General features: G+C 46.1%; 1 protein-coding gene across 2 annotated transcripts; it reads right to left on the reverse strand.

Annotated features, from left to right (window-relative positions):
• Positions 1-767: 767 nt before the first annotated feature.
• Positions 768-25,430, reverse strand: SYNM (synemin). Of its 2 annotated transcripts, XM_081289802.1 has the most exons (5): positions 24,488-25,427; positions 18,165-18,289; positions 7,940-8,010; positions 2,435-4,848; positions 768-1,516 (listed from the first exon to the last, which is right to left on the reverse strand). In XM_081289802.1, exons 1-5 carry the CDS (start codon positions 25,295-25,297, stop codon positions 1,211-1,213), a joined length of 3,726 nt encoding a protein of 1,241 aa, XP_081145928.1. In that variant the 5' UTR covers positions 25,298-25,427; the 3' UTR covers positions 768-1,210. The 2 variants fall into 2 exon arrangements, with proteins under 2 accessions (XP_081145928.1, XP_081145927.1); XM_081289801.1 differs by having other exon boundaries at positions 768-4,848; positions 24,488-25,430.
• Positions 25,431-26,618: the final 1,188 nt, after the last annotated feature.

Here is a 26,618-nt window from a genome sequence, read left to right on the forward strand (position 1 = left end):
CCTGTTTCATCTAATGTGTTATGTGTTTCACTGGACAAAACACCCCCACTGTCAGGATTTCTGTTTAAAGTGCAAAAAGCTTCCACGAGGTTGGCTTGTGGTTGCTGCATTTTCATCCTTCAGTCTTTGAACTCAGACAGAGCTCCAACCCACAAGGGGGAAGTTGAGAACAGCCTCTTTGGGAGGCACAGTCCACCTTGTCCTTCTGTTTTCCTGCACAAGATCACTTTGCCGGTGCAGGTGCAGTTTGAGCATCAACACCCTCCTCACTGAGTGCAGGGTTCTACCCTTCACCAGTGAACCAGAACACTGGTGCTAAGGGCTGGGGCACAGAGATACTCAAGAATGCAGACTCTGACAGGATCCAGCTACTCCAGAACTTAGGCCACAACAAAAAAAGAGTATTCAGGCTGTGCACTACCTCATGACTTAGTACTGCAAAAAATAAATGGTCCTATAAGCAACTTCCAACAATCATTTTCCCTATCATGCATCCAGTGCAGGGGAACTGGTGCAAACATAGCAGGTATGTTGATTTGAAACATCGCAGTAGACTACAGCTGTCCTCTCCATAAATAAAACACTATGTTTTTTAAAGTTCTGCACATAGAAAGCAATTCATTTAAGTCTTAAAATGAATTTAAGTTGCTAACAAGTGACTTTTTTCTAAAGATGAAATTATTTTGATTTTTTTTTAAGATATAGTCTTGCTTATTTCAAAGACTTTGGAAAGTAAAAATGTACTTATCTTTCCCTTAAAATGTTAGTTTATTATTTCATGTTAGCACATGCAAACAAAATTGACTCTTAAATATATTATTTTAATCTGGTTAATGTTTAGGCATCTTGTTCATAGATGATTAGTCACAGTATCAAACAGATGGAAGCTCTGTCTGTGACCAGGTGCAAAACTGGCAGAAACTATCTCCACAAGTAGAGAAAAAGGAAGTTTTTAAGATTAAAAAGATAAAAAAAAGTGTTTTTTGGCAAAAGTCCCAATTCAAAACTAAAATTCCAAAGCCTCTGAAGGCATGAACTAATCTGAAATTCAGATAAACTCTGGAGTCAATTGGCATTGCTCAGAGTTCTCTAAAGTAAGCAAAATAGGGGCAGTTTTGATAATAAGGCCCCCCCTACACATAAAGTAAGGCCTTTGCATGTTAGTGTATTTCCAAACAAGATGCCATTTAAAACAAAGTATTTCTGCTTGTCAAAACCAGTGTCCACCCTCCTCCTCCTCCTCATTGTCTAGGTAGAGGAGGGCAACTTTCTTTTCATCTGAAATCACTGACCTTTGGTCTACCATTCTCTGCATCTGCACTGTCTTATCGAACCCCGCCTGCTCCGCACCCTTCTCTCCATCCCCAGCAGAGGCCTGAAAGCTCCTGCCAGCTGCCCGGTCATTCCTACTGTCAGCATCTCTCCGGACACCATGGTCAGATACACTGTGAGCATCCACTTCTGTCCCTGCCTCTGGTGTCCAGCGGGGGATCGCCTTTGTGTTACTCACGTCCATCTGAAAAGTAAAGGAAGTTTCTTTGGGCCCCAGTGCAAAGTGCCTTAGCGTTGTGCTGCTGCCTGTTAACTCACCTAGCTCAGGGGAATCTGCAGAACCAGCAAGAGCAAATGTTTTGGCCACGGGTCCATGGATGACGATGTGTTCAGCGGTTTTGGTCTCTGTAGGACCTAATTGAATGTGCTTAAAGGATCTGCTAATACCTGATGTCACTTCTGCCCCTGACGTGTCCCCTGCACTACCCTCCTGAGGAGACTCAGAAACAAGCCTTTGGAATGTGCTCTTTTCAGTCATGAGGACTTTTCTACCCAAGGTATAACTACGAGTGGCCTGGGCCATGCCTGGTGAGCCCTCTCCTTGGACGATGCATTCTGAGTCACCAAATTCCACAGGTTGGGGAACTGTCAGCTCAGTGGCTGGCTGCCTCAGAGGCCCGATGTCGATGTGCCTGACAGATGTGCTGCTCCCTGGTGACTCCTGGGTGCATACAGACTCCCCTCTGATATCCCACTCCACTTTGTCTGAAAGGGGGGCTATAAACTGAATTTCCTCCTTAAGTCCTTCTTTAGGGCCTAACTGAAGATGCCTTACAGAAGTCTGGGTACCCACTGACTCTTCAGTTATAAAACTCTCACCAACCTTCACTGCCCCCGAAATGGGACCCTGAAAACTAATTTCCTTTTCAGCATGAAACTGCCTGGAGCCAAAGGTGCTGTGCCTCTCCGATCTCTCAGGATCTGTGGTGGACAGCTCTGCCAGGTCAGGCTCTTCTTTGCCCCCTGCCTCCTGCCAGGCAGAGATCGGGCCTTGAAGGATGACTTCTGTGGACACTTGACTTGGATGGGGACCCACCATGAAGTGCCTCACAGACTGGCTGGCTCCTGCGGAGCTGCCTGCCTGACTGAGGTCACTACTTACCTCCGCCACCTCTGCGGTGGGTCCTCCGTGGGAGACTTGCTCAGTCCTCCAGATTTCTGTGGGGCCTAGTTTAATGTACCTACTGGACTGGCTGACGTCCTCCAGCACGTGAGACTGCACGAAGCCCCTGGGGCTGCTGACTTTCACTGTGGCTGACACCGGGCCTTGGGCAGAGGGCTTGCCGGAGTCATCCAGATCACCAGACGGGCTGTACAGTTCCCTAGTGGCCCAGCGCTTGAAGCGAATGCCACCAGCTGACACTTCAGCTCCACCTTCCCTGTCTGGGCTTCCAGGTGACTGGCCATGTCGCTTGGTCAAGCTCTCCCTTACCACTGACTCCACAGCTTTCTCTATTTCCCCGGCTTCATCTCTGCTCAGTTCCTCTAGGTCCAGTTGATCAGCATCCACGGTTTGTGAGAGGTTGACCTCAGCAACTAAGGTCACAGGCCCACCGTCGGAGGCCTGGACTTTCTTCACATCAACTAAAACACTCCCCAGCTCCCCTTGACCCTCTCTGGTCAGGGTAGACAGCTCTTTCTTCATGCGCTCAGGAAGCTCAGGAAGGGTTTCTTCCAGCTGCCCAATAACCTCCACCAGCTGGTGCCGAGGCTCCTTGGAGAAGCCGCCCTTAATGGAGGTGTGGAATTCATGTGGTATTTTGATTTCTTTTTCGATGACCGTGGGTTCCGCATGCAGTTCACCACTAGCTTCTTCCTTCCAGTGAGCAGAACCCTTGCTGCCTCCCGGGGAGGCTGCTGGAACTTCCAGGGTCTCCACCTCCTTCTCCTCCACTGTGCCATCCTTCTTTCTCCTTCTCCAAGTCCCCTGCACAATTTCATCTTGCCAGGAGTACCTGATGGTGGATTCTTCTTCAATGTGAATCTGCCCATACACGGAGCCTTCATCTCCATCATGGCCCCCGGGGTACTCATCTGGGGTCGAAACAAAATAACTCTGTTCGTCCTCTGAGTCACCTGCCTCCGTCACTTCTTCCACGTGTGTTATGTTCTCCCGGGGCGGCTTGGTCCTTTGATGCTGATTCACTGAGAACATGACATTGGTGTCTCCATCATCTTCCTCTTCCTCGACAAGCCCCTTGGAGCTGGGAGCCACATCATCAACCTCCTCCACTTCAAAGGGGGTGGAAAACTCCTCTGCCCCGCGACTGCCTGCGTAGCTCACCGGCTCTTCCACGATCTCCACGTTGACAACCTTCGCTCTCCCCTCTCTTCCCTTCAGACTGAGGTTGATGATATCCCCTATCATCCGCTCTGCTGACTTTCCCTTCAGCCCCACTTCCTTGACATCCTTGCCTAAAAGGCGGTCCAGAGCAGCTTCGTCTGAAACATCAATTTCTTCCATCAGTTTAGACTCCACGACTATTTCTGTCTTTGTCTTCCTGTCATCAGGAAGCTCTTTCCTATCCACATAAGTGACTTTTGTGTCTGGGAAAGAATTAGCAGACACTTCGGTGTCGGGAGACTGGGTAAACTGCTTCAGGATATTGGTGACAATGTTTTCTGCTATGGTTTCTGTCATGGAATCGCTTGGCAGGGAACTAGCAGTGTCGCCGGTGCCCAACCTGAACCTTGTCTCTTTTGTCACCGTCTCTCCCGCTTTACTGTCACCAGCATCCTTCTTCTCCGGCATCTGTAAGCCTTTCGGGGACACCTGGGGTCTGCTGCCCTGGGATACTTCTAGACTAACGGGTATCTCTCTTTCTTTCACACTTTTCTCCTTCAGTGATTCCTTCTCTTTGACCTTTTCCCTCATTTGCTGGCTTTCTCGCTTTCTGGCTTCTTTATCCAACTTTGTCAGTTCTTCCCACCTTAAGTTTCTTTCCTCTGAAGCCTTTTCTTTGGAATCAAACATTTTCTCTTCGGGCTTAATTTTGATGGCTCCTAATCGATTTCTTTCTTGCTCCCTGGTGGTTTGCACTTCTATTTTTTTTCCCAAAGTGACGGTCCTCTCATTTGGCCGAGGGCTCTCTACAACACCTGCTCCCACATTGTCCCTGCGTTCTTGGTACGACTCGCGGGCAACGGTGGACTCTTTGCCTGAATAAGTGGGGGCATCCCTTGTACCTTCGGGTTTGGGTCTACTGGGGAATGTTTTAACTTGGGTGTTGGTTGTTCTTGGAAGACTGGGGGTTGGAGAGAAAGTTCGGAAATTGGTTTGACCATTGACAATTTTTTCGTAAGAGTTTTCCTGCCGGGTAGTGACGGAGGAAGAATATCCTCTTCTGGCTTCACTTCCAACAGACTTGGTGGTCTGAGATCCGAGGTGCCCATGAGAATACAGAGTGGAGCTGTGGTTTAAACCCACCAAGGGGGCTTTCTGCCTTGGAAACAGATTTCTTTCATTTTTCCTCTGTAATACTGAGTCGGTATATCGATAGGATTCGTTTCTGAATTCTGTAGAAATTGAACAAACAGTTCATTAAGATGACAGGCATCATTTATCTTTTTTATTAAAAGCACTAGTGCAGGTCAAATCCCTCTCAACATAATATACCCTATTACCACAGGAAGGCCCCTGTAAATAAAACATTTTTAGTCCCCCAATTTTCTTTTTTTGGGGGGGGGTCATTTAAAAAATTCTGTCACAATAAAATATAGCACTACAAATACTGCAACCTAACGCTTTTCTCCAGTTCCTAATTTTAAAATATTCACTCATCATAAGAGAAATATCAAAGATCTGATTATAAGGCATGGCACATATGCGAGAGAGGCCAGAGGTGCTGGGTTTTGCAGCTGAAATTTCACAATATTATGATATTTCAGAATCATTAATTTCTACTTTTTGAGGTAAATTTATTTTACTTATTTCAGCAGAGAAGAACTCTATAATTATAAAGTGTGTAATTACTGAACACCAAATAGTATAGCTCTCCTCCATTTAATATACTCTTATTTTTTACTGATTTCCCTGCGGGGCCAATAGGTATGGAAGACTTTAACTCTTTTGAGCTTCCTGATTTCTTCTCCTTTTACAAGTGACAACCTCCTCATCTGATAAAGTGCCCATGCAAAAAGTTGTCAACCCTACCTTCTGTCCGGGAGAGACAACCATCCTAGAGTTGAGAAGAATCTTAAGGCTTCCAGCTTTGCTCTGGACCATCCACAAATAGGGTCACCCTTTGGGTGCCCAAACGCCACCAGGATAACCTGCTCTTAGGCATGGCAGCCAGCGCTTTAACATGGCCAAAGCACCATCCTCCCAAGAGTGCCCCCTAGTGTCTTCCCACACCCCATCCAGCTGAGCTGGGGCAGAGAGCTCTCTCCCCTTGATCTCCCTCTAGACAATCAAGGCCAAAGATCTCCTTCAGGTAGATCCTAAGACATAGAAGAGAGACCAAGCCAGGAAAATTCCCACAAAAATTCCTCTTTTTAGGCCAAAATACTGATATTAAACTGAAAAATGCCAGAAGATGAACCCCTAGGAAACACCTGCATTTAATTAAGGTTCAGCAAGATTAATATGGATGATCACAGACTCGTTTCAGGTCTATCATCTTGTGAGCAAGTGGACAACATTAGTTTAGGCAATATGACAAAAGTCATATATAAGTGTACTAATATGTGCTGATCAATTCCCTACCTGGGAACTCACCTATAGATTTATTCAACAAAGAGTTGATGGGTACATACTCTGCAGGACATAGTACTACTTGGAAGCCTAAAGTCTAATTAAAAAGTTCACAACTAGTAGTTTTTATTCCATAGCTGCTTTCTTTGGCATAATAGTAAATGCTAAAGTAAATTTAGTTACAAATATGAGATCTCTATATCCTTCAAGAAGCTTAAAAAAACAATGATGGAAAAAAACAAGTTAACAGAGACATCCATCAGCCCTCTTCCTGGGCTCCAAGGTCACCACTTATAAACTATAATCAAGCCCCATTCATAGAATGTTGGGCCTCCTTGCAGCTTAGCCCTGGGCCCTTCCTCTAGGTATGTCACAGTCTTTCAGACTTACATATGTACAAGTCAAAAATGTGGTAAACCTTGAAATCTGGTGAATGAATAATTGTTGTTTTATAGATGTCAGATGTTAACTGACACCAGGCAGGTCAACTAAGGGCCACCTACATGGACAGCTTTGCTTTTTTAAGGCTTATTCTCAAAATTAGAAAGCAAACTTGCAGACATTGTCTAAGTCCAAATCCATTCCAGTCAAATGATTAGAACCAAAATTGTTATTCTGAACCTAGTGACCTATCAAATCTGGGAAGGGCCTATTAGGAGCAATGATGACTAAAACTACAAGAGTAAGGCAGACAGTTGGCTCTATAGCTATGGTCCCCTCAGGTTCTGCATCCACATACTCATCCAACTGAAGATAAAGCATATTTTAAAAAATGCATCAGTGCTAAACATGTACAGACTGCTTTTTCTCATCATTCCCTAAACAATACTGTATAACATCTACTTACATAGAATTTACATTATATTAGGTATTACAGGTCATCCAGAGTTGATGTAAAGTATACAGGAAGATATGCATAGGTTAAATGCAAATATTCCAACATTGTATACAAGGGACTTGAGCATTCACCGATTTTGATAAACAAGGGGTGGAGGTGTGTTCTAGAATCTATCTCCTCCACATACCAAGGGATGACTGAGCCAGGACTTACTTGTGGGGGGGGGGGAGTTGTTTGTTTGTTTGTTTGTTTGTTTTGGCAATGCTGGAGATTGTGCACACTAGGCAAGTGCTCTACCACTGAACTACATCCCCAGCCTCCAAGAGATGACTTTATATTAAACATACCATATATAATTTAATATGCCATTATTTAGCTAGAATCCCTTTAAAATTACATAAAGCTTAAAAAATCTTTTTAAAATTATCTTACAGGTCCTTAGGGTCTTTCAAATGAATATCAAATTCTCCTGTGTTGGTTCTACAGCTGTAGGAAGGATAGCCCTGTCCTGCAGCTTTGGGCCTGAAGTAAGAGTGCTCAGGGCACCCAGACAGAGCTCCTGAGCTGTCTACACCTATGGTGGGAGAAATGCTATAACCATCCCCGCCTCTGCCCAGGTAGCAGGTTCCAGAATGTTGACCACCTGCTGTTGCCCAAACAGTATCTTCCCAAACTGGATACAACCCTAACACTTCGGTTTGGAAAGGGAAAGCTTGTCTCCTCCAAGGGCACGATCCACAGGTCCATGTCCACAGCCTCACCACGCTTCACTCTGCCTGGCTTGCCACTTTGGCTCCTCACCATGTTGGCCGGGAATATCTCAAAATATTGGCTTGATGAGCACATGAGTTTTAAAAGCACTTTCCCACACAATCTCATCAACATTGTAATTTAAATAATGTTCCATTAAACTAAGAAATCTATTTGGCATGTAAAAGAGAGATGAACTGTTACCTGAAAAAACATAGGCAAGCCCTGTCCTTCCAGATCAGTGGGACCTCACTCTCTACTCACAGAAGGACAATTCAGATGGAAAGCGTCTTTCAAGTTAAATAATTAGCTTCTCTTATATTTACCTTGTGGCACATTTTCGGTGTACTCAGTCCAGATTGTTATTTCCGGATTACTTTCTCCTTCCAACAAGGCCCTGGAAAAATAATTTTTAAAAATAATGTATTAAAAAATGTAAACAGCCAGGTGTGGTGGCCCACACCCATAGTTCCAACTACTTGGGAAGCCTAGGAAGGAGGATCGTTTGAGCCCAGGAGATTGAGGCCAGCCTGGGCAACACAGTGGAATGCTGTCTCTAAATAAACAAATAAACAAATAAATAGGAAAGGAAAGACAATTAAAAAAAAAACAGAGAGATGTGCCTTTTATAAAATATATTGGGTAGCATTTGGTCAGTGACCACATTGTCACAGTGCTATGTGTTTTAGGACTTGTGTCTGGAGATATGGCTGGGCGGGGGCTGCACCATGGACGGTCAACCCACTCACCAGCCTCCCCAGGCTACACTGCTATGCTCACAGCCAAATCCCTGGTGCCCAGCCCAGCTCCTGCCACCTGACAGATGCTCAACAGATACCAGGCAGCTGAAGAAACTGAGTGGGCTAGGGATTCAGAAGTACTGAAAGCAAAGTCCTTCTGTAAGGCCTTCCCCACCCAGGGCAAGGAGGAACATGACATGCACAACGTGGTGTCTCATAGATGGTGCAGCGGGGAAGACGAGGTCTGGCTTCTTTGGGCAATAGGGAGGGGCCCAGGCCAGCACTTCACCCTGGGCTACTGGAGCCCAGAACAACTTCAACGCCTACGGGGTCTTCATGGGAGTTGCAGGTTGGGGGCAGACTACAGAGGGCTGACCTGAAGAACAGTGACACCATGCATAAATAAGTAAGGCAGCTACACTGTATCTGTGGTTTCCAAATGGAGTTCCTGGGGACACCTTGGAGATGGGGTGGGGGGGAGAGACAGAGAGAGAGGGAGGCAGGCAGGAAGGAAAAGGAAGACCTGAGGACCCTATCTACTATCTACTGTCTCTTACAGTAAAATAATGGAAAGCACCCATCTAGGTGATTTCTTTGGCTATGCTTAGCAGCAAGATTCTAAAATTACAGTGTCTTCTTTAAGTTGTTGCTCACATCTACCATTTCAGATCCGGCACTGTGGTAGGCGTGGGCTCGACAGACCCGGCATACTGGTAGGGTGGGGGTTAGCACAGGGCTGCCAATCAACTGGTGGCTCCCAGAGGCCCCCCAAGGCTGCTGGTAGCTGTGGGCGCAACAGTTATTTGGTTGCTAGAGCAACATGTGATGTCACTAACCCCAGTTCTCAGAAATACACTGTATATGGCAAAGGGCAACCAGAACCACAGCCCACATGGAAATGCTGATATTACTACTGAGAGTCAGGCAGGAAAACAGAGGAGGGAGCCCAGCTCTTGGCAGGGACTTGGCAGCTCAGGCAAACCACACTGAGATTTATTTCTACTGAGTTAACCATAGTGATCCCCACAAAGGCCAGAAACTCACTGGGAGCTGGAACAAAGCAAAGAAGGCAAAGAGGGGTCTGCTGAGGTATGCACGGGTGGGCTTGCCACAGAAGCGGACACTGAAGCGCACATGTGTGCAGATGCAAGAACACCAGAGGCCAGAGCCCCAGCCTTCCACTCAGGATGGGAGCCAGGAAACAGGACACCTCCCATTAATCCCACACCCTCATGACCAAGCAGTTTAGGTTCCAGGAACACAAACAGCTTCCATCACCAAGAAAATTCTGGGGTCTGTATCATAAGAGAGATGTTCAGAATAAAAGCCAGACTCCAGGGGTCTGGACCCCAGAATTACAACAGCAGAGAAGGTAGCATCCTACAGCTAAGGGGGCCAGAGGAGGGCACAGGGAGATGGCCAAGTTCTAGTTCAGAGCCTGCTCAAGGTTCTAGAGTAAGACTCAGGTGCCCCAGGCCCTTTCATCAGGATAAACCAGGAAGAAAGGTGCCTGTGAGGGGTTCAGGGAGCAGAAGACATCAATGGCACGCCCCAGAGGAGAGATGACAGATTCCCTGGGGGGAGCTATGTCTACCTCCATCCCGCAAAGGAGAGTGGTTCTGTTTTACTTTGCGGGGAAATTCGGACCACCAAGCTTTTATTGAGTTTAGGACCCTGAGCAGAGTGCTAAGGTAGGCAAGACAGGTACGTGGTCTGGAACAGGGTTGAGAAGCAGCACCAACGCCTCCCACACCCAGGACCTTTCTTATCTCTGGCCAACTCTCAGCACCCAGCTCAGCTCTACCTCTCATGCCCACTCACTCATGCGCTCCTGGCTGCCACACTAGGCAGGGTCTTGATTGGCACCCTTGCTCTACAGAAGGCTGGATGGAGTGTAGAGATGGCACCTTGGCCAGGGGACCACAGCTTACCAAAACAGTGAGCCACAAACCCAGGCAGCCGGCTTGCCCAACCCTTCCCCTGTCATGAAGTAGGCCTTCCCACGAGGCCAGAGACAGTGGCATTTCATACAAATTTCAGAAAAATACAAATCCTGCAGACCGACCCTCCAGACCACATTCATGAAAGTGATACAACGTCTCCTGTGATTTCACCCAAAACAGCCCCTCAGTGCTTTCCTTCAAGAGCCCCTCATCTGTGTCCTCCGTCAATGATTGGATCCCAGAAGCAAGGCACATGTCACCTCCTCTACCCTGTGTGCCCAGCACAGGTCTAACAAGCACAGCTGGATACTGGTCATTTAATTCATGCCCCAGCAGCATGTGCACCTCAGTGGTAGGCACGGAATCCTGCCCCTGTCAAACCCTGGGACTAACAGGGCAAAGGCGGAAACAAAACCTCAGAGGAGATTTCCTCTAACACTCTTCAAGGAACAGTTTCAGAAACCACTGTTTCTTTAAGGAAAGCACAGAGCATTCTCGGAGGCGCCCATCAAACCTGGTTATTTTGAGAGTGGTGGTGGAGAACTGCCTCCAGGCCCTGGAGACCGCGAGGGGTGCCAACCCCTGAATCACAGGCCATTAGTGAGCCTTTCACAGAGCCCCACCGGTTGGCAGCCCCTCGAGCAGGAAAACAAGCAAACATTCGGGGAAAACCCCACGGACTCTGGCCTCATTAAGAAGTCCAGCACAAACCCACTGTGCTGTAATGTGGCCTCTGGCCAGGCTCCAGGCCCTAATGGGCCACCCGGCATCCTAACTGGCCCCAAGGCAGGGCTGTCTGCACAGAATAGATGATCCTAATGGAATTTCAAGGCATATCTGCTGTTGTTCAGCACTGTGGGCACAAGGCCACAGCACCGTACACCTCCCATAAATGAGGACAAGAGGGAGGGGACAGGGACAGGCAGGGGATGTTTCTAGAAGCACTCTCTGTATGGAGCCTGCCCTGGCCCTGGGGCCTGTGGATGGCTCACATGGCATTACCTAGCTAACACAGGAGTGGAGCCATGGAAGAAGGAAGGGAAGGCTGGGGACGCTGAGAGGTGGGAGAGGAGCCTCTGAGCCGCCTGCCTCAGCCTCCTCATTGCACATAATGGAAGGTGAACTCCTCAGATGGAGAAGGGCTGCCTGGATCACCGGAGACCCTGGCCCATAGGAGGTCACTTGACTAGGAAGACTGTCGCATAAAAGGGAGGAGAAAAGGGAGGAGAGACTCAGTTTAAAGGGGTCAGAAGGACACGGGGTTTATGTGAAGGATAACAAGGAGGTGGTGGTGCTGGGCCATTTCCCGCGATTCTCTCTGTGATCACAGTATTAAATCCCATCCTAACATACATACTAGAGACCTGGGTGTGGGGGGGGGGGACGGGGGGCAGGGAGTCTAACAGAGACATAAAGGTTACTCATAGAACAGGAAAAAGCGGCACAACAAGTGCATAAGGGACCAAGCTCTGGAGGCAGAAAACCTGCACTCAAATCCTGGACCCACCAAGTCCTAGTTTTACCACTTATACTTGCCCTAACTCAGTTTCCCCATTTCTGAAATGGGGAGAACTCAGGTTTGTGGTGGTAATCAAGTAAATAAGTAGAAATTCTTAAAACAATAGCTGTCACAATATAAGTGCTCAAAGTTAATTATCACATCATCACCACCACCACCTCCTCTTCAACCTCAGAAATAAAACGATTTTCAGTTAACTAAAGTGAGTTAAAAAGGCAAGGGACTTTTGATCATTTAAATTTATGGTTGATTGGGTGTTAATTTGTTTACTTAGTTAGCAACCAAACATACTGGTTTATCCTCTCAACTATATATTGTTAAAACTATAAAATTTTTCTTCATTCCAAATATGTCACCTAGAGAGCAAGTAAGTCCCTGCAATACTGGGTATTGACCCCAGAGTCTCCCACTAGCTAGGCAAGCACTCTAGCACTGAGCCACATCCCCAACCCTATTTAAATTTATTTTGAGACAGGGTCTCACTAGGTTGTCAGGCTGGCCTCGAACTTACTATCCTTCTGCCTCAGCCTCCCCACCAGCTGGGATTACAAGTACATGCCACTGTGCTCACCCAAAAAAGTAGGATTTAACTTTTAGAAAATGAAATGTACTTCTCTCAGACATTGAGAACCCTTTAAGAAATATTTTCCTTTGAACACATATGAAAAGGTACAAGCGACCTAAAAAATAGTGGAGCAACCAGAAATATCAGGAGAATGATAAGATTGTAAGCATTAGGAGTTATCTATGCTGCTTCATGATTAGTAAAGTCTAGACGAGACTAAAATGCCTTGTCCCTCAGTTAAAACACACCCTCACTGCCCACTGGAAGCTTCACAACCCTCCTGTGCAGACACACAAGAACATTTTTTGATGTTATTATTTCTAAATTAAACTTTTAAAAGGACTTTTGCCTTAAAGACCCCAGGCAGTACATTTCTGCATTACAGTTTCATAGCTGGCTAGGCAAAACTTTTTTCAGGCTTTTTCTTTTGGGAAATCATTCTGGCCTTGCTTTTCTTTGTTTGTTTTGAGGTGAAATATAGAGCAACCATCATATGATGTACTCCTTTCCCCCTAAAAAATAAAAGTTAAAACATTATAATTTTTTTTATTTTTTAAAATTTGTTCCAATTAGTTATACATGACAGCAGAATGCATTTTGACACATTGTACACAAATGGAGCACAACTTCTCATTCCTCTGGCTGTACATGGCACTGAGTCACACCAGTAGTGTGTCATACGTGCATATAGGGTGTAAGCATTTATCTGACCAAGACTGCATCGTCTGTCACCCAGACCAAAAATCCAGGATGAGCCTTCTTCCTGTTATCCATTGTACAGTTTCCTCATTCCTCAGATTTGCAGTTTCTGCTTTCAGTTTTTTTCCTTGCCTTTGTTCTTTCACTTTTGATTACCTTTTTTTTTTTCCCACTGTATTTTCTAATGGGTTCTTGCTGACGATAAGTTTGCCGTCACCGCTGCTGTGCAGGGGAGCTACCTATTTTCTAACTGTGCTTCCACCCGTTCTCAGCCGAGAGCAGCTGGACCAGATCTTCATGCCACAGAGAGATGGGTTGGGACACTGTGGGTTCTGGGTATTGCTCTCATTTTTGTCATCTTCAGATTATCAACCACCAATTCTTTGTAAGCACCTATTTATGGAGAGGGCTCTGTGGTGGGTGATCTAGTTTGAAATAGCACCCTTGGGTGGCACACTTCTCACACGTTCTTGCCCAGAAATACCACAGTCCCTCGGGCTCCTTGCTGACTCCCGCACCAGCCAGGAACTGCTGTGGCTGCCACAGTCACTTATATCAGGCCCTCACTACCAGAACTCCAAAGAAGGAGACTCCTGAGTCTTCCCTGCCTCCTGCCCACAGACCCCTCCACCTCCACACCTAAGCTTTTGGCTCCCCACCTGCCTGTGGCTGTCTGCCCACTCCATGCTGCTGGTCCGGGGGCTGCTCCTGCCTGCTGCAGAAAGCCCCAACTCAGCAGCCTGATATCTGAGGCCCCTGCACAATCACCTTCCTGGATCTCTGCTCACTTACCTTGGGTCTCCTTCTTCCACTCATTTTCTGATTTATTCTTGCCTACCTGCTGGTCCAATTCCTAAGTCCCTGCTTCCCCCACTGACTTCAAGGAAAAACCCAAATTCCATGTTCTTTGAAAATTTCTTTGTCTGTGAACCATATTTATTAACCTCTTTCAGTTGGCAGTGAACCATCTCCAGTACTTTCTTGAGAACGTGCGTTCTGTTGTTTTCATATCCTGCCTGACATTTTACCTAAACAGCATCCCTCCTACCACATTTCCCCTACTTGTCACCTCCTCCACCCTATATCTGTGCAAATTCCCCCACATCCTTCAAGACCCTGGCCAATCTCTCCTTCTCCCAGAAGACTTTTCCAAGTCTCGCAACCCCTGTGATCTCCAGAAACCTATACTTGTTTCCTATCACACACAAGGCTACACAGGTCCATGCCCCCTTATCTACAGCTTAGGATTCTTAACACCAAGGCCACAAAGGTCATACCTTTTCAATCCTGAGTCCAGCACTGAATCCTACATGTCCTGTATCTCTGAAGCAGCCTGAGGGCCCCACATCCCATCTCATAAGACAGCCTCACAGGCTCCTGTCTATCCATTACTCACAATCCTCCATGACAGGTCCCCAAAACCAAGATGGTCAGGGATCCCCAAATGCCTGGCACTGCCACATAGGCCATGCTAGCTCAGTCCTCAGGTTCCCACCCAGGAGATGCTTGTTATGATTGGCATGAGGTATCCCCCAAAAGCTGTGTCAATGAAGAATTGTCCAGAGGTAAAATGATTGGATTGGGAGAGCTGTGACCTAATCAGTCCACCCTAATTTGAATGGACTGATGTGGGAACTGTAGGCAAGTGGGGCATGGCTAAAGGAGGTGGGTCAGTAGGGGCATGCCCTGAAAGGATCCATTTTCCCTGTGACCCCAACCTCATCACTTTCTTTGTATCCTGGTCACCACGCGCCATGAGTAGAGTAGCTTCCCTCTGCCATACCCTTCTACCATGATATTTTGGTGGATTGCTCTTGTCATATCTTTTGGTCACAGCAATGCAAAACTAACACAGTGTTCCTTCAGCCTGGAAAGCCCTTCCATATGGGCTTCCCTTCCCACAGAAACCCAGCATTGTCTCCTCCAGGAAGCCTTCCTTGCATGCCACATGGGCTTCTACTGCACTAGAACTGCACCATCCTACAGTTGAGGACAGGGGCAAAGTCTTCACCATCTTCTACCTACAGCATCCCACTACATCCAACACCTTTCTGTCTAACAGGACAGTCAGCAAGGCATGAAGAGGCAAAGCCCTGGCTAAAGATCTGAGGTTAGAATCTCGGGCTCTCTACTTACTAGCTGTGTGATCTTTTAAGTAACAGTCTCTTGGAGCTTGGGTTTCATCACATGCAAAATATGCCTTGGCAGAAAAGTTATAAAAATTGGAGATACTATCTACAAAGCACTTAAGACGTGGCAAGTACTCAACAAAAGGGAGCTATTACCTGTCACGCAGTAACAATCAGAGGTCCAGGCAGCCTACTTTAGGATGTATCAGAAACAGGATGGATGATGATACAGGGATAGACAGGGAGACAGTCATGAGATAAAGCAAATTTAGTTCATTGGACAATCCAGATGGCAGGTACAGGAGTGCTTATTCAGCTTTTCTTATGTTTGAAAATTTTTACAACAATACATTAGAAAGAATTAGAATATTCATTTTGACATGAATCTGCAAAATAAGGATTCAAGGAATGAGTGTTGCTTATCTAGGATGTTCAGAGCTTCAAATTTCATCTAATTCAGGCCACTCTCAGGAGGCTCTACAGGATTCTGTGACCCTAGACAGATCCAATGTGACCCTGAGTGGATGGCCACACATGCTGCAGACATACTGATGCCCAGTGTGAGCCTGTACTACACCCCATAGTTTCCCCTCTCCAACAGCAATCCATCTTTGGTCTCCTACTCCAGACTGCTGTGGGACAGGCTTAGCATTTACCAATGCCCCCACTCCGGGGTTGCAGAGTGTACACAAATCACCTGGCATCTTTTTATAAGGCCCTCCAGGCTCCAGTAGGCTGGAGGTGGGCCTGAGATTCTGCATTTTCAACAAGCTTACAATCATGCTGCAGTTGTGGCTGGGTGCAGACTATCCTCTAAGTATGGAAGCTCTAGACCAGTGGTTCTCTATGCTGGCAGTGCCCAACAATCACCTAGAGGGGTTTTAAAACCACCACACCTGGTCCTACCTCACACCAATCCAATCAGAATCTCTGGGCTGGGTCAATGCCCTCTCAGGGTCTTCAGGGGGTTCCCAGGTACAGCTCAGGCTGAGACTCCATCTTGCATCTGAGAGTCTCTCCTGTAACCACTTAGATGCTGGTGCAATCAACATTCATACTGCAGGAAAAAACTGTGATTGCATATCAGGCAGATGAGCACCTCCAGCCCCACACAGCAATGCTGGTGACAGGGAAAAGGGAGCAACCACAGACCCTGCCTGAAAGGGGGTTCAGCAGGACCATGTCTCCTCTTCTCTTGGTATCCAAGGTCCCAAGCCCAGCCTCATTTTTACTCCTGATCACCACTTATCAGGCAGGAGACAAAGGCAGTGACCTTCCTGTCTTCTGGCACTGAAAGGTCTCATTCTCCTATCCACCTGCCAAGCTGGATGCTTGACCTTTCTGGCTACAAACAGGCCAACAGGGATTGATGAAAATCTCCAGTGTTGGACTATGACATTCACTGTCTTCATTTTACTACTTATGTTTACTTTATCAAATTATACATTCATTTATAAATTACGAATCTATATTTGGAAACCATAGACATGCAATTCTGTTATTTATGATCACTTTAATGCTTCTCCTCCACTGTGAAGTTTCCAGGAAGGGTTGGGCCAGGAAGGGTTGAAGATCTTTGAGAGCTGGCCTTGGTCAGAAACACAGAAAAATGTGCCTTAGGCTTTAAAGAGCCCCAGTCCTTTCCCTTTCACATGAGATTTGCAATGAGATAGCTCACAGGGGGATGACTGCCAACTAGGCAGGGGCAGGCGCAATGGCCACTGCTGGGAAGTCACAAGTGGGAGCAATTCCAGCCCCGGCAACACCACCATCAGCCCCTCTTCCCTGTGAGGCTGTGTCCATCTACTATCTTGAGTAAGGCCTGGGTGGGAGGAAGGTCAACTTTCTCAAAAGTGTTAAGCATGATCTCATCGCAACACGGCACTGATGACCATGCTTTCCTTTCGTCTGCCAGGGTGGTTTTCCAAACTCTTCACACCTACAACCTTGCAAATGAAGTGGGCACTGTGCCCACTTTCCATGGTTTGGTGAGGAAGGCACAGACCTGGGATCAGACTCGGCTGGCTCCAGCCCTGCCCACTGGCCTGCAGCCCTGAACTCCAGGCCTTTCTCACTCACCTATAAAAGGTTTGCCTGGCATTCACCTCAGAGAGTGACAAGGAGCAGAGCTGCTAAGTACTGAGCACCATGTCTGACAGGCAGTACCGACTGCATCATGTTGGCTGTTGTTACCATTGTTACCAGTGGGAACCCGGGTCTCTGTCCTTCCATAATACGTTGCTGATCTCTGGGGCCCTTCCGAGCATGAAGCTGCTAGGAAGTAAAGGGCACCATCTCAACCAAAGGTTGATGACCACCTGGGGAGAGGTCACACAAAGCAGGTTCTGAAGAGGACCCATTGCCTTCTGTGCCCCGCTTACACCCTGCCTCTTTGAGTGCTCTGTGACCTTTCCATCTGGATTGGTTATACTGAATTCAAGTCAACACCTTGATGAAGCCAGCTGCCCAAGAGTTCCATACTAGTCTCATAGTGCAGATGCAGTTTTTCAAGGCCAAACTGATGCTGGGGGTGAGGGTGTGTGCATCAGTACCCTGGAATTTGAAGGAACAGCACAACAGGCAGATGGATTCAGATGTCCTGGGTCCAAATCCTGGCACTCTATATTCTAGCTCAGCAACTTCTGAGTTAAGTTTGTTCCTCCATAAACAAGGTATCCAACTCCTAGGATCTAGTGAGTTGACAAGTACAAAGCTCTTAGAAGATGCAGAAACACTAGGCAAAGGTATGAGACTCAGCTATTGCCAACTCTGAGGGACCCCTGGCCAGTGATCTGAGCAAGATGTTGCTCTTCCTCTTCATCCTTTCAGCTATAGAGGACTTGACTCTTCACCTGGCCATGGAAAAGGATGCTCTCTGCTTATATCACAAAGCCACAGAGATGCTTCAGTGAGTTTATACCACTGACTTCAAGACAGACCTGCACAGCATCCTTACCTGTAGGTGGCCACTTCCAGACTGAGGCCAGTTTTCACCTGCAAAAGTTCCTGATAGTCCCGCAGTCGGTCAGTCATGGCCAAGGTGAGGGCCGCCTTCTCATCCTCCAGGCAATCGATCACCCTCTGTGAAGAGAACAGAAGGGCTTTTAGATCCAAGAACTAGGTCGAACTGAAGGTGGCAACAGTTCAGGGCATAAAAGGAGGTGAAAAACCTCCAGTCTTATTAAACAGGTGATCAATTGCAAGGATGGTTTCAAATATTGTCTCTCTTCTATATGGAAGATTTAAAATTTTTTTAAAAAATATATTTATTTTATTTATTTTTATGTGGTGCTGAGGATCAAACCCAGGGTCTCGCATGTGCTAGGCGAGCGCTCTACTGCTGAGCCTCAACCCCAGCCCCTGGAAGATTTTTTTTTTTTATTGGTTATTCACAACATTACAAAGCTCTTGACAAATCATACTTCATACATTAGAATCAAGTGGGTTATGAACTCCCATTTTTACCCCAAATACAGATTGCAGAATCACATCGGTTACACATCACATTTTTACATACTGCCATATTAGTGACTGTTGTATTCTGCTACCTTTCCTATCCTCTACTATCCCCCCTCCCCTCCCCTCCCATCTTCTCTCTCTACCCCATCTACGGTAATTCATTTCCCTCCATGTTTGTTATCCCATTCCCCTCATAACCTCTTATATGTAATTTTGTATAACAATGAGGGTCTCCCTCCATTTCCATGTGATTTCCCTTTTTTTTCTCCCTTTCTCTCCCACCTCATGTCTCTGTTTAATGTTAATCTTTTCTTCCTGCTCTTCCTCCCTGCTCTGTTCTTAGTTGCTCTCATTATATCAAAGAAGACATTTGGTATTTGTTTTTTAGGGATTGGCTAGCTTCACTAAGCATAATCTGCTCTAGTGCCATCCATTTCCCTGCAAATTCCGTGATGTTGTCATTTTTTAGTGCTGCGTAATACTCCATGGTGTATAAATGCCACAATTTTTTTATCCATTCATCTATTGAAGGGCATCTGGGTTGATTCCACAGTCTAGCAATTGTGAATTGTGCTGCTATGAACATCGATGTGGCATTATCCCTGTAGTGTGCTCTTTTAAGGTCTTCAGGAAATAGTCCGAGAAGGGCAATAGCTGGGTCAAATGGTGGTTCCATTCCCAGCTTTCCCAGGAATCTCCATACTGCTTTCCAAATTGGCTGCACTCAGCAAGAGAAACAATAAGAGAGGTAAATAGGGAGCCTACATCCTGGGAACAAATTTTTACTCCTCACACTTCAGATAGAGCCCTAATATCCAGAGTATACAAAGAACTCAAAAAATTAGACAATAAGAAAACAAATAACCCAATCAACAAATGGGCCAAGGACATGAACAAACACTTCACAGAGGAGGACATACAATCAATCAACAAGTACATGAAAAAATGCTCACCATCTCTAGCAGCCAAGGAAATGCAAATCAAAACCACCCTAAGATACCACCTCACCCCAGTAAGATTGGCAGCCATGATGAAGTCAAACAACAATGAGTGCTGGCAAGGATGTGGGGAAAAGGGTACTCTTGTACACTCCTGGAAGATTTTTTTAATGCCTATGGAGGATTTTGATAGATCACTGGCTTCTCTGCTCAGATGCTCTGATAATAATGAATGCTAAGGTGTTTATTTAAATCATCTCTACAATTTCAGGCATCAGTCTACTTAGGAAAGCCAATATATCCAACAGATCAATTGATATACAATTGAAAATAGGCCACAACCAGAAATAAGGGGGTTTACAATACTTAAAACTGGAGACACTCAGATATGAACTAAAATTTCCCTAAAACTTATGTTTTCTCCAATAATTATCACGTAAACTGATGCAGAGTTCTTTTTTTTTCACCTAGAGAAACTACTTTAAAATTATCAGGGAAGAAATATACTCTGGAAACAAATGATTGTTCTGGATTGTTCTTGCACAGCTATTTAATAAGCACTCTCTTGGTGCCTTCATGCCTGGCTAATTACCTTCACCTGGCCTGTCCCTCCTTAGACAGGAGCTACCCTTTGCATTCAGCTTCCAGACACATGCCCCTCAAATGCCAGTCACATAGCACACTTGTAACACTTGTTACAAGTGGGATCTTGGTGAATTTAACTTAAGATAAAATGATCAAAATGATATTACCCTCCTCAAAATGTACCATTTTAGGTCCACAATATCTTTTTGTTAGCGCACACAATGGCTTCATTTGTACATTCTACACTTTGTGTTTTCATCATAGTTGTTAATTAGTCACTCTAGGGAATAATTAATCAAGAAAACATTTAAACCCTGAAATAAGTCCATATACTTATAACTTCTGCTATGGAATGGAAAGTAGCAGTATTTTCGAACACAGTTAACTAAACTAAACCACACTTATAAGCACTTATCTTTAGAATTGAAAACATAAGACTATTCGGGAGAGAAATGTATTTTCATTGCTGCTAGAATCTAGCCACCATCCTAAACACCTGGCAAGTTACTGAGAGTCCAGAAGAAATTCGTAGTATCTATGAAACCAAAGAATGATCTGAACTAAGATCTCACACTGGATTTATCATTCTAAAATACAAGATCAGCATGTAAATAGTTTTGCTTTCTACAACAGTTTCATTTCTAAGCTGATGACTGTGTTAGGTTCTCTTGTTATATAACAGGTGCTAGAAACTAAAAGCAAAACACACTTAACTTTTAAAGCAAAGGAATAAATTTAAGAACCACTGACTAATGACTCAGGATGAATATGCTTAAGGGAACCCAAAGCTAGCATTATAAGCAGATTAAGCAGTTTACCAAAGCAAACCACATGACAGCCTTGATTAGTGACAGAGTTGCCAAATTTAGCCGTGACATTCACACATTCTGTAGTAAGTCCCAGTATTAACATCTATGTTACCCTGTTCTACAAGGAATATAAATTCAGGTACAAGGTTATAATATAAAATGTGCTATAAATACATGTGAATGAGTGTATGTGTGCTCACACCATGTATTTTTTCTAATATAGTAAACTTGAGAATTTGTAGTAATTTATTCCTTACAACAAAGTTCAAGTGTTGCTAGATTACTTAGAAGAAAAATCAGATGAACTCAGTTCTCTACCCACAAACCTCCTGAGTAGATAAAGATGGCTCAGCTATACCAAAGGGGTGTGCACAAAGATTCTCTCTCCCTGCCCCAAACACACAGAAGACTGCTATGCCCCACCAAATGAGGAAAATGAAACAGAGCTTAAGCTGAAATTAGTATCATTCCAACCACATTTCCATGTGAGTCAGCTCTTCCTAAATTGTCAAAGAAAAATTCTTGGATTTTTGGAAGCAGGAAGATGAACAAGTAAGAATGATTGACTCCCAGTAGTCTCCCCCAAAATCACAACTAATCTTTGGTGATAGAACAAAGCTTCAGACATGGACTCTGCTTTGCTAGAAGTTCTCAAGCTAAGGACCAGTCTGGAGGGCTAGAAACCAGGCACAGAATGCTAATTCCAGCCCAAGCAAAGCTGTTTCACCTAATGTTGCAAAAAACCTGGGAGAGATGTCAGTTTTTCCAGCTGCAATGGAGAGAGCTTTAGGAGACCATCACAACTGATGGTAAAATCAAGTTCCACACAACTGATGGTAAAATCAAGTTCCACACCAAGGGAAAGTGCTCTGCTGTTCATGTCAAGAGAATTAACTCATTCTACCAAATCTTCTAAGCTGCCCCTTGTTGAGCACATCACACAGACAGGATAGGAAGAGCTTGCAAATGTCCGAGTCACTCACAATTCTGAACATTAGAGCTTAAAGGGACTTAAATACCGTGATTACCTCACTCAAAATACAAAAACTAAATGTATTAATAATAATAAGCATAAATTGGATGCTACTTAAGTATTTATAGCTCTATCCCAGACAGCACCCTAAACTCTATACTCATATCTTACAATCACGGATGGGTATTTGACCCCTTTAAGAGGTTTCTCTTAGATGAAAGAGAGGAAATGTGACCCAGTGATTGGTTGTTCAGGCATCAAACCGAAGAGTACCCTGTTTTAGCTACTTACAGACTAGGTGATCTATATGCCCATTTCATCATCTATGAAATAGGGCTAGGATTTGGAGTAAAGATCAAGAGTGAATATGCATGAAGTGTTTGATACCTGTGCTACAGGAAGCACTTTGATAGAAGTTAACTGTTAGTAATAAAACACTGTGAACAGGAAATCAGTTAAAGCAGCTTTTAGCCTCCACAGACTGAGCTTGTATGGAATCTGAATAAAGTAGAGGCTTGGGATTAAATCATAAATACCTTTGACATAATTCTGAGCATTTTTATGGTGTTTAATCTTTTGGAGTACAACTTGAAATATCGTTGCTGACTGGGGAAAGATTCAGGATAAGGATAAAGTAATAACTAGTAACATTCCATAAACTGGGACTAAAAAAAAAAAAAAAACACCAAGAAACCAGGTCCTTATCAAAATGTTCTTTCCTTATTACTTTTAGGGGAAAGAAGCAAATTCCAACAAGACAGAGATATCACTGGATAGAGAGTTAAGGATGGGATCCTATTCTGAGTCAGATGTGACCTCAGGGAATCACTTCCCTAGGTGGTCAGAGTCCTTGTATGGAGAAAGAAACGGACAGTGATTCTAACAACACTTCCAAGTGCCCATCTCTCTTCCAGCCAGGTGAACTCTGTTTTCACCTGAGATTTGATGTTCCTCTGAAGATTTCATTAGAGGTGAAGGGTTATGTTGCTAAAAAGAACACTGAAACCAGAGCTTAAAGGTCTGAAACGAGCCAAAATTGATTTATGAAATGAAGACAAACAAAGCCCACAACCCAAAAGACAAAATTTCCTACAATTTAGTCCCATATTACTTTTTATGACTGCCCATCTAGTCTTTAGCTCTTTGGATACTGAAACTCTAGCACAGTACAGGGAACCAAAGATAATAAGATATTTGGTGACTCTCTGTAGATACCTGCCACATCACCCCAGTCATTCTATATCAATACCCACAAGTGCCCTTTACTTCTATTTTTTTTAAAAAAAGCACAAAATCACCATATCATAAATCGTTAGCTCAGAGCTGCAAACTGTTCCCTTAAAATCTTTCTGAAATTGTGCTGACGTTATTTCAAACTATTGTCCTTAGAACTACAGATTTAAGAACATTTCTAACCCTGGCTGAGGCTAGGTAGGGCCAGAGCCAAACACTAAGACTGGACTGTGTGTACAGACAATAAATCAACCACAGGTGACCCTGCTGGGTTCAGAGGGTGAGGGCGTTGCTTCTCTGAAATAGTAACTGTTTATAGAAGTCTGCACTTGTAATAACATCCACCACAGGGACCTGCTTTCCCACGACTTTTATACTACCCAGAGATCAGACATCAGCTCATACTGTGAGCAAAATGACTCTGGACCTTTCCTGCAAAATAGTTGCTGCTCCTCTCAAGAACAAATAAGGCAGCCACAACTATCTGAGAAATCATTCTGACAAAATAAAAACCGTTTTGGAAACCAACTTAAGATTGGGAGGCCTCCACGTAAGGACTTGCCATTGCCTTGAAACTTCCCAACACACTGACATATCCAAGTAGGAATGTGCTGTCAATTCTGGAAATCAAGAGAAATTTCTTGGTTGACTTTTGGGTCCAAGTTTACTAGGTATACAGAGCACAGGTGACTAGGAAAACCTAAAGCCAAGAAGGTCGTTTGTTGGGATGTGCCCAGTCATGTCAAAATTTAAAGTTGTGCCCCATGGTGAATGCCTGTGATCCCTACTACTTGGGAGGCTGAGGCAAGATTGCCAGTTCATGGTCAGCCCCGAGGAATTTAGCAAGACCCTGACTCGAAATTTAAAAATAGGGCTGGGGTTGTAGCTCAGAGGTAGAGCGCTTGACTACCATGTGCCAGACCCTCAGTTCAATCCCCACTACCTCAAAAAACAAAACAACAACAATCCTTGTTTGGCTGCCAATCCAACAAGATGATGGGGATTGAGCTAGCCACGGCACCTGTTACCCCGAGCTAGACCACTGAAGAGTTGAAAGACCAATGGACCACACTCTTCTTCCAAGGCTGGCAAGCTGCTGGACCCTGAAGGCTCCTGCTGCAAAGTGTTGGGTACCCTTTGAGCCGGCCCTATCCTCCCTTGATGCCGCGCTCCGACCCTGAGTGAACTGGCTGCGGTTCCTGGAACCCCGCTTTCCCACCCACACCGTAAGCATGGTGACCAGCTGGGGCCACAGGAAGAGGGGGGCATTCCGGGCACTGACCTGACGCTCCTCCGCTTGCAGCCCGTACTCCTCGCGCATCCGTAGCAGCTCATCCTCCAGCCGCGCGCGCAATTGCTCTAGCTCGAGCGCCTCGTGCTGCAGCGCCTCTGCTTCCTTGGCGCAGAGTTGCGCCTCCTTTTCGGCTTCGCGCCGGCTCTCTTGGCCACGCCGCAGCGCTTCTTCCAGCTCGCGCACCTCGTCCTCGTACAGCTGCACTGTCTCCCGCCACGACTCGGCCACCAGCAGCGCGTAGCTGTCGTGCACCTCCCGCAGACGCGGCGGGGGCGCGGCGGGGCCGGCAGCGCGGGCTCGGTAGTGCATGGTCAGGCTGGAGGCGCGAGAGCGAAGCTCCCGCACGTCGCGCTCGTGGGCCGCGTCGAGGCCGCGGCGCTCAGCCTGAAGTCGGCCCAACAGAGCTTCGAGGGCAGCTCGCGCGCCAAGCGCCTCCTGCAGCTCGCGCTGCTGAGCGCCCAGCTCGGCGTCCAGGCGGCCGCGGGCGGCGTTCGCTTCGGTGGCCAACAGCTGCAGCTCCCGCAACTCGCGTCGCAGAGCGTCGCGCTCACCCTCTGCCAGTGCCGTGGCCCAGCTGAGCTCGTCCAACTGCTGCCGCAAGCTGCGCGCCTCCTCAGCGAAGCGGGCCTGCCCCTCGGCCCACAGGTCCTCCTGTCCGCGCCGGTTGCGCAGTTCCTCCTCCAGGAGCAGGTTTTCGCGCTCCAACTCCCGCACTCGACATACGTATTCGTAGAGCCGGGCGTTGAGCTCCTGCAGCTCAGCCTTCTCGGACACCGTCTGCAGCCGCCAGGACAGCATCTTGCTGGGTGTGCGGGGCTCTCCCGGCTATCCAATTCCGTCCTGCCCTGATCTTGTCCCCTCCGCCGCGCCGCTCCGGCCCAGCCGCCGCTTCGGAGGCCCGCAGACTGGGGCGGGAGCTGGCGAACCGCTGCACTTGGCGGACCCGGAGGGTAGCCGTGGGCGCGGGCCACGGCCCCAGCCAATCAGAGCGAGGACAGGCGCGGCCACTGCGGCCGGACAGCGCCGCCTGCTGGGCTGACCGTAGTGCCAAGAGACTGCCCAGCCCAGGACCCTGGTCATTTTTTGCTGCCGTCGGATTACAGCCGGCGGTGGCTCACTGGCAGAGCAGGGTCGGAGAAGGGACGCGGAAGAGGTCTCCTTACTGCTGCTCCTCACGGGTATTTACGGAATCCCAAAGTCCTGGCACTCATGGATGAAAAACAAGACGCCACCGAGGCAGACTGAGCATTTGTGAAATTCGTTATTTATAGAAGACTTTTCATCCGAGGCTCTGAAGATCAGGAGGCTTTTTAATTTTTATTTTTTTTTTAATTTTGAAGATGGGAATGTGGCTCAGTAGTAAAACTCTTGCCTAGCTTGGGCAAGGTCCTGGGTTGCATTCCCAACACAGGAAGGAAAGAAAAGAAGAATATATATGGGGAGGGGGAATATTGTATATATTTACACATGCATGTGTGCATTATACTCTTTTTTAGCTTACAACATAAATATATCTCCATTTGCCAATATTTTGATGTACAAGTAAGACTTCTTTCTTTCAATACTGGAGTCCTGTTTTCCTTCCCTTCTTATACTAGCTACCCTCGTGGGACATAACACTTAACATCATCAGTTTCATTCCGTTGGAGTAAAACTTAAAGAGATCTTGAAGTGTTCTGATTGAATGACTTTCTAAACATCTCACGCCTCCCAAAACTTTTACAATAGCCAAACACACACCTAACGTGACAGCAGGTTTTGCTTTTTTTTTCTTTTTGTCTTCAACAATGTGCCCTTAAGAAAGCTCTCAATTTAATTGCCATAGAAACCACAGCTATTTTTTGCATATTTGCATTTCATTACCTTTCAGGACAGTTATTTAAGTAATGAATGAAAAGAACCAATATAAGTGTCAATAGGAGCATATAGCAAACACAAGGGTCCTTGGTCAGGATGGGGACAAGACCTGGACAGTCACCCACTGGTCACTGGGCTCCACCTGACAGGTCAGTGCATTTTACAGAGGGTGTGGAAAGGTGAGTTGGTTAGTTTTAGTTGTCCAAAGAAGATCTCTTGAAAAGGCTCCAGGGCTCTTCTTGTGACAGGCTTGAGTTTCTGA

Source organism: Spermophilus citellus (genome assembly GCF_964194105.1).
Source record: "Spermophilus citellus genome assembly, chromosome: 4".
NCBI lineage: Eukaryota > Metazoa > Chordata > Mammalia > Rodentia > Sciuridae > Spermophilus > Spermophilus citellus.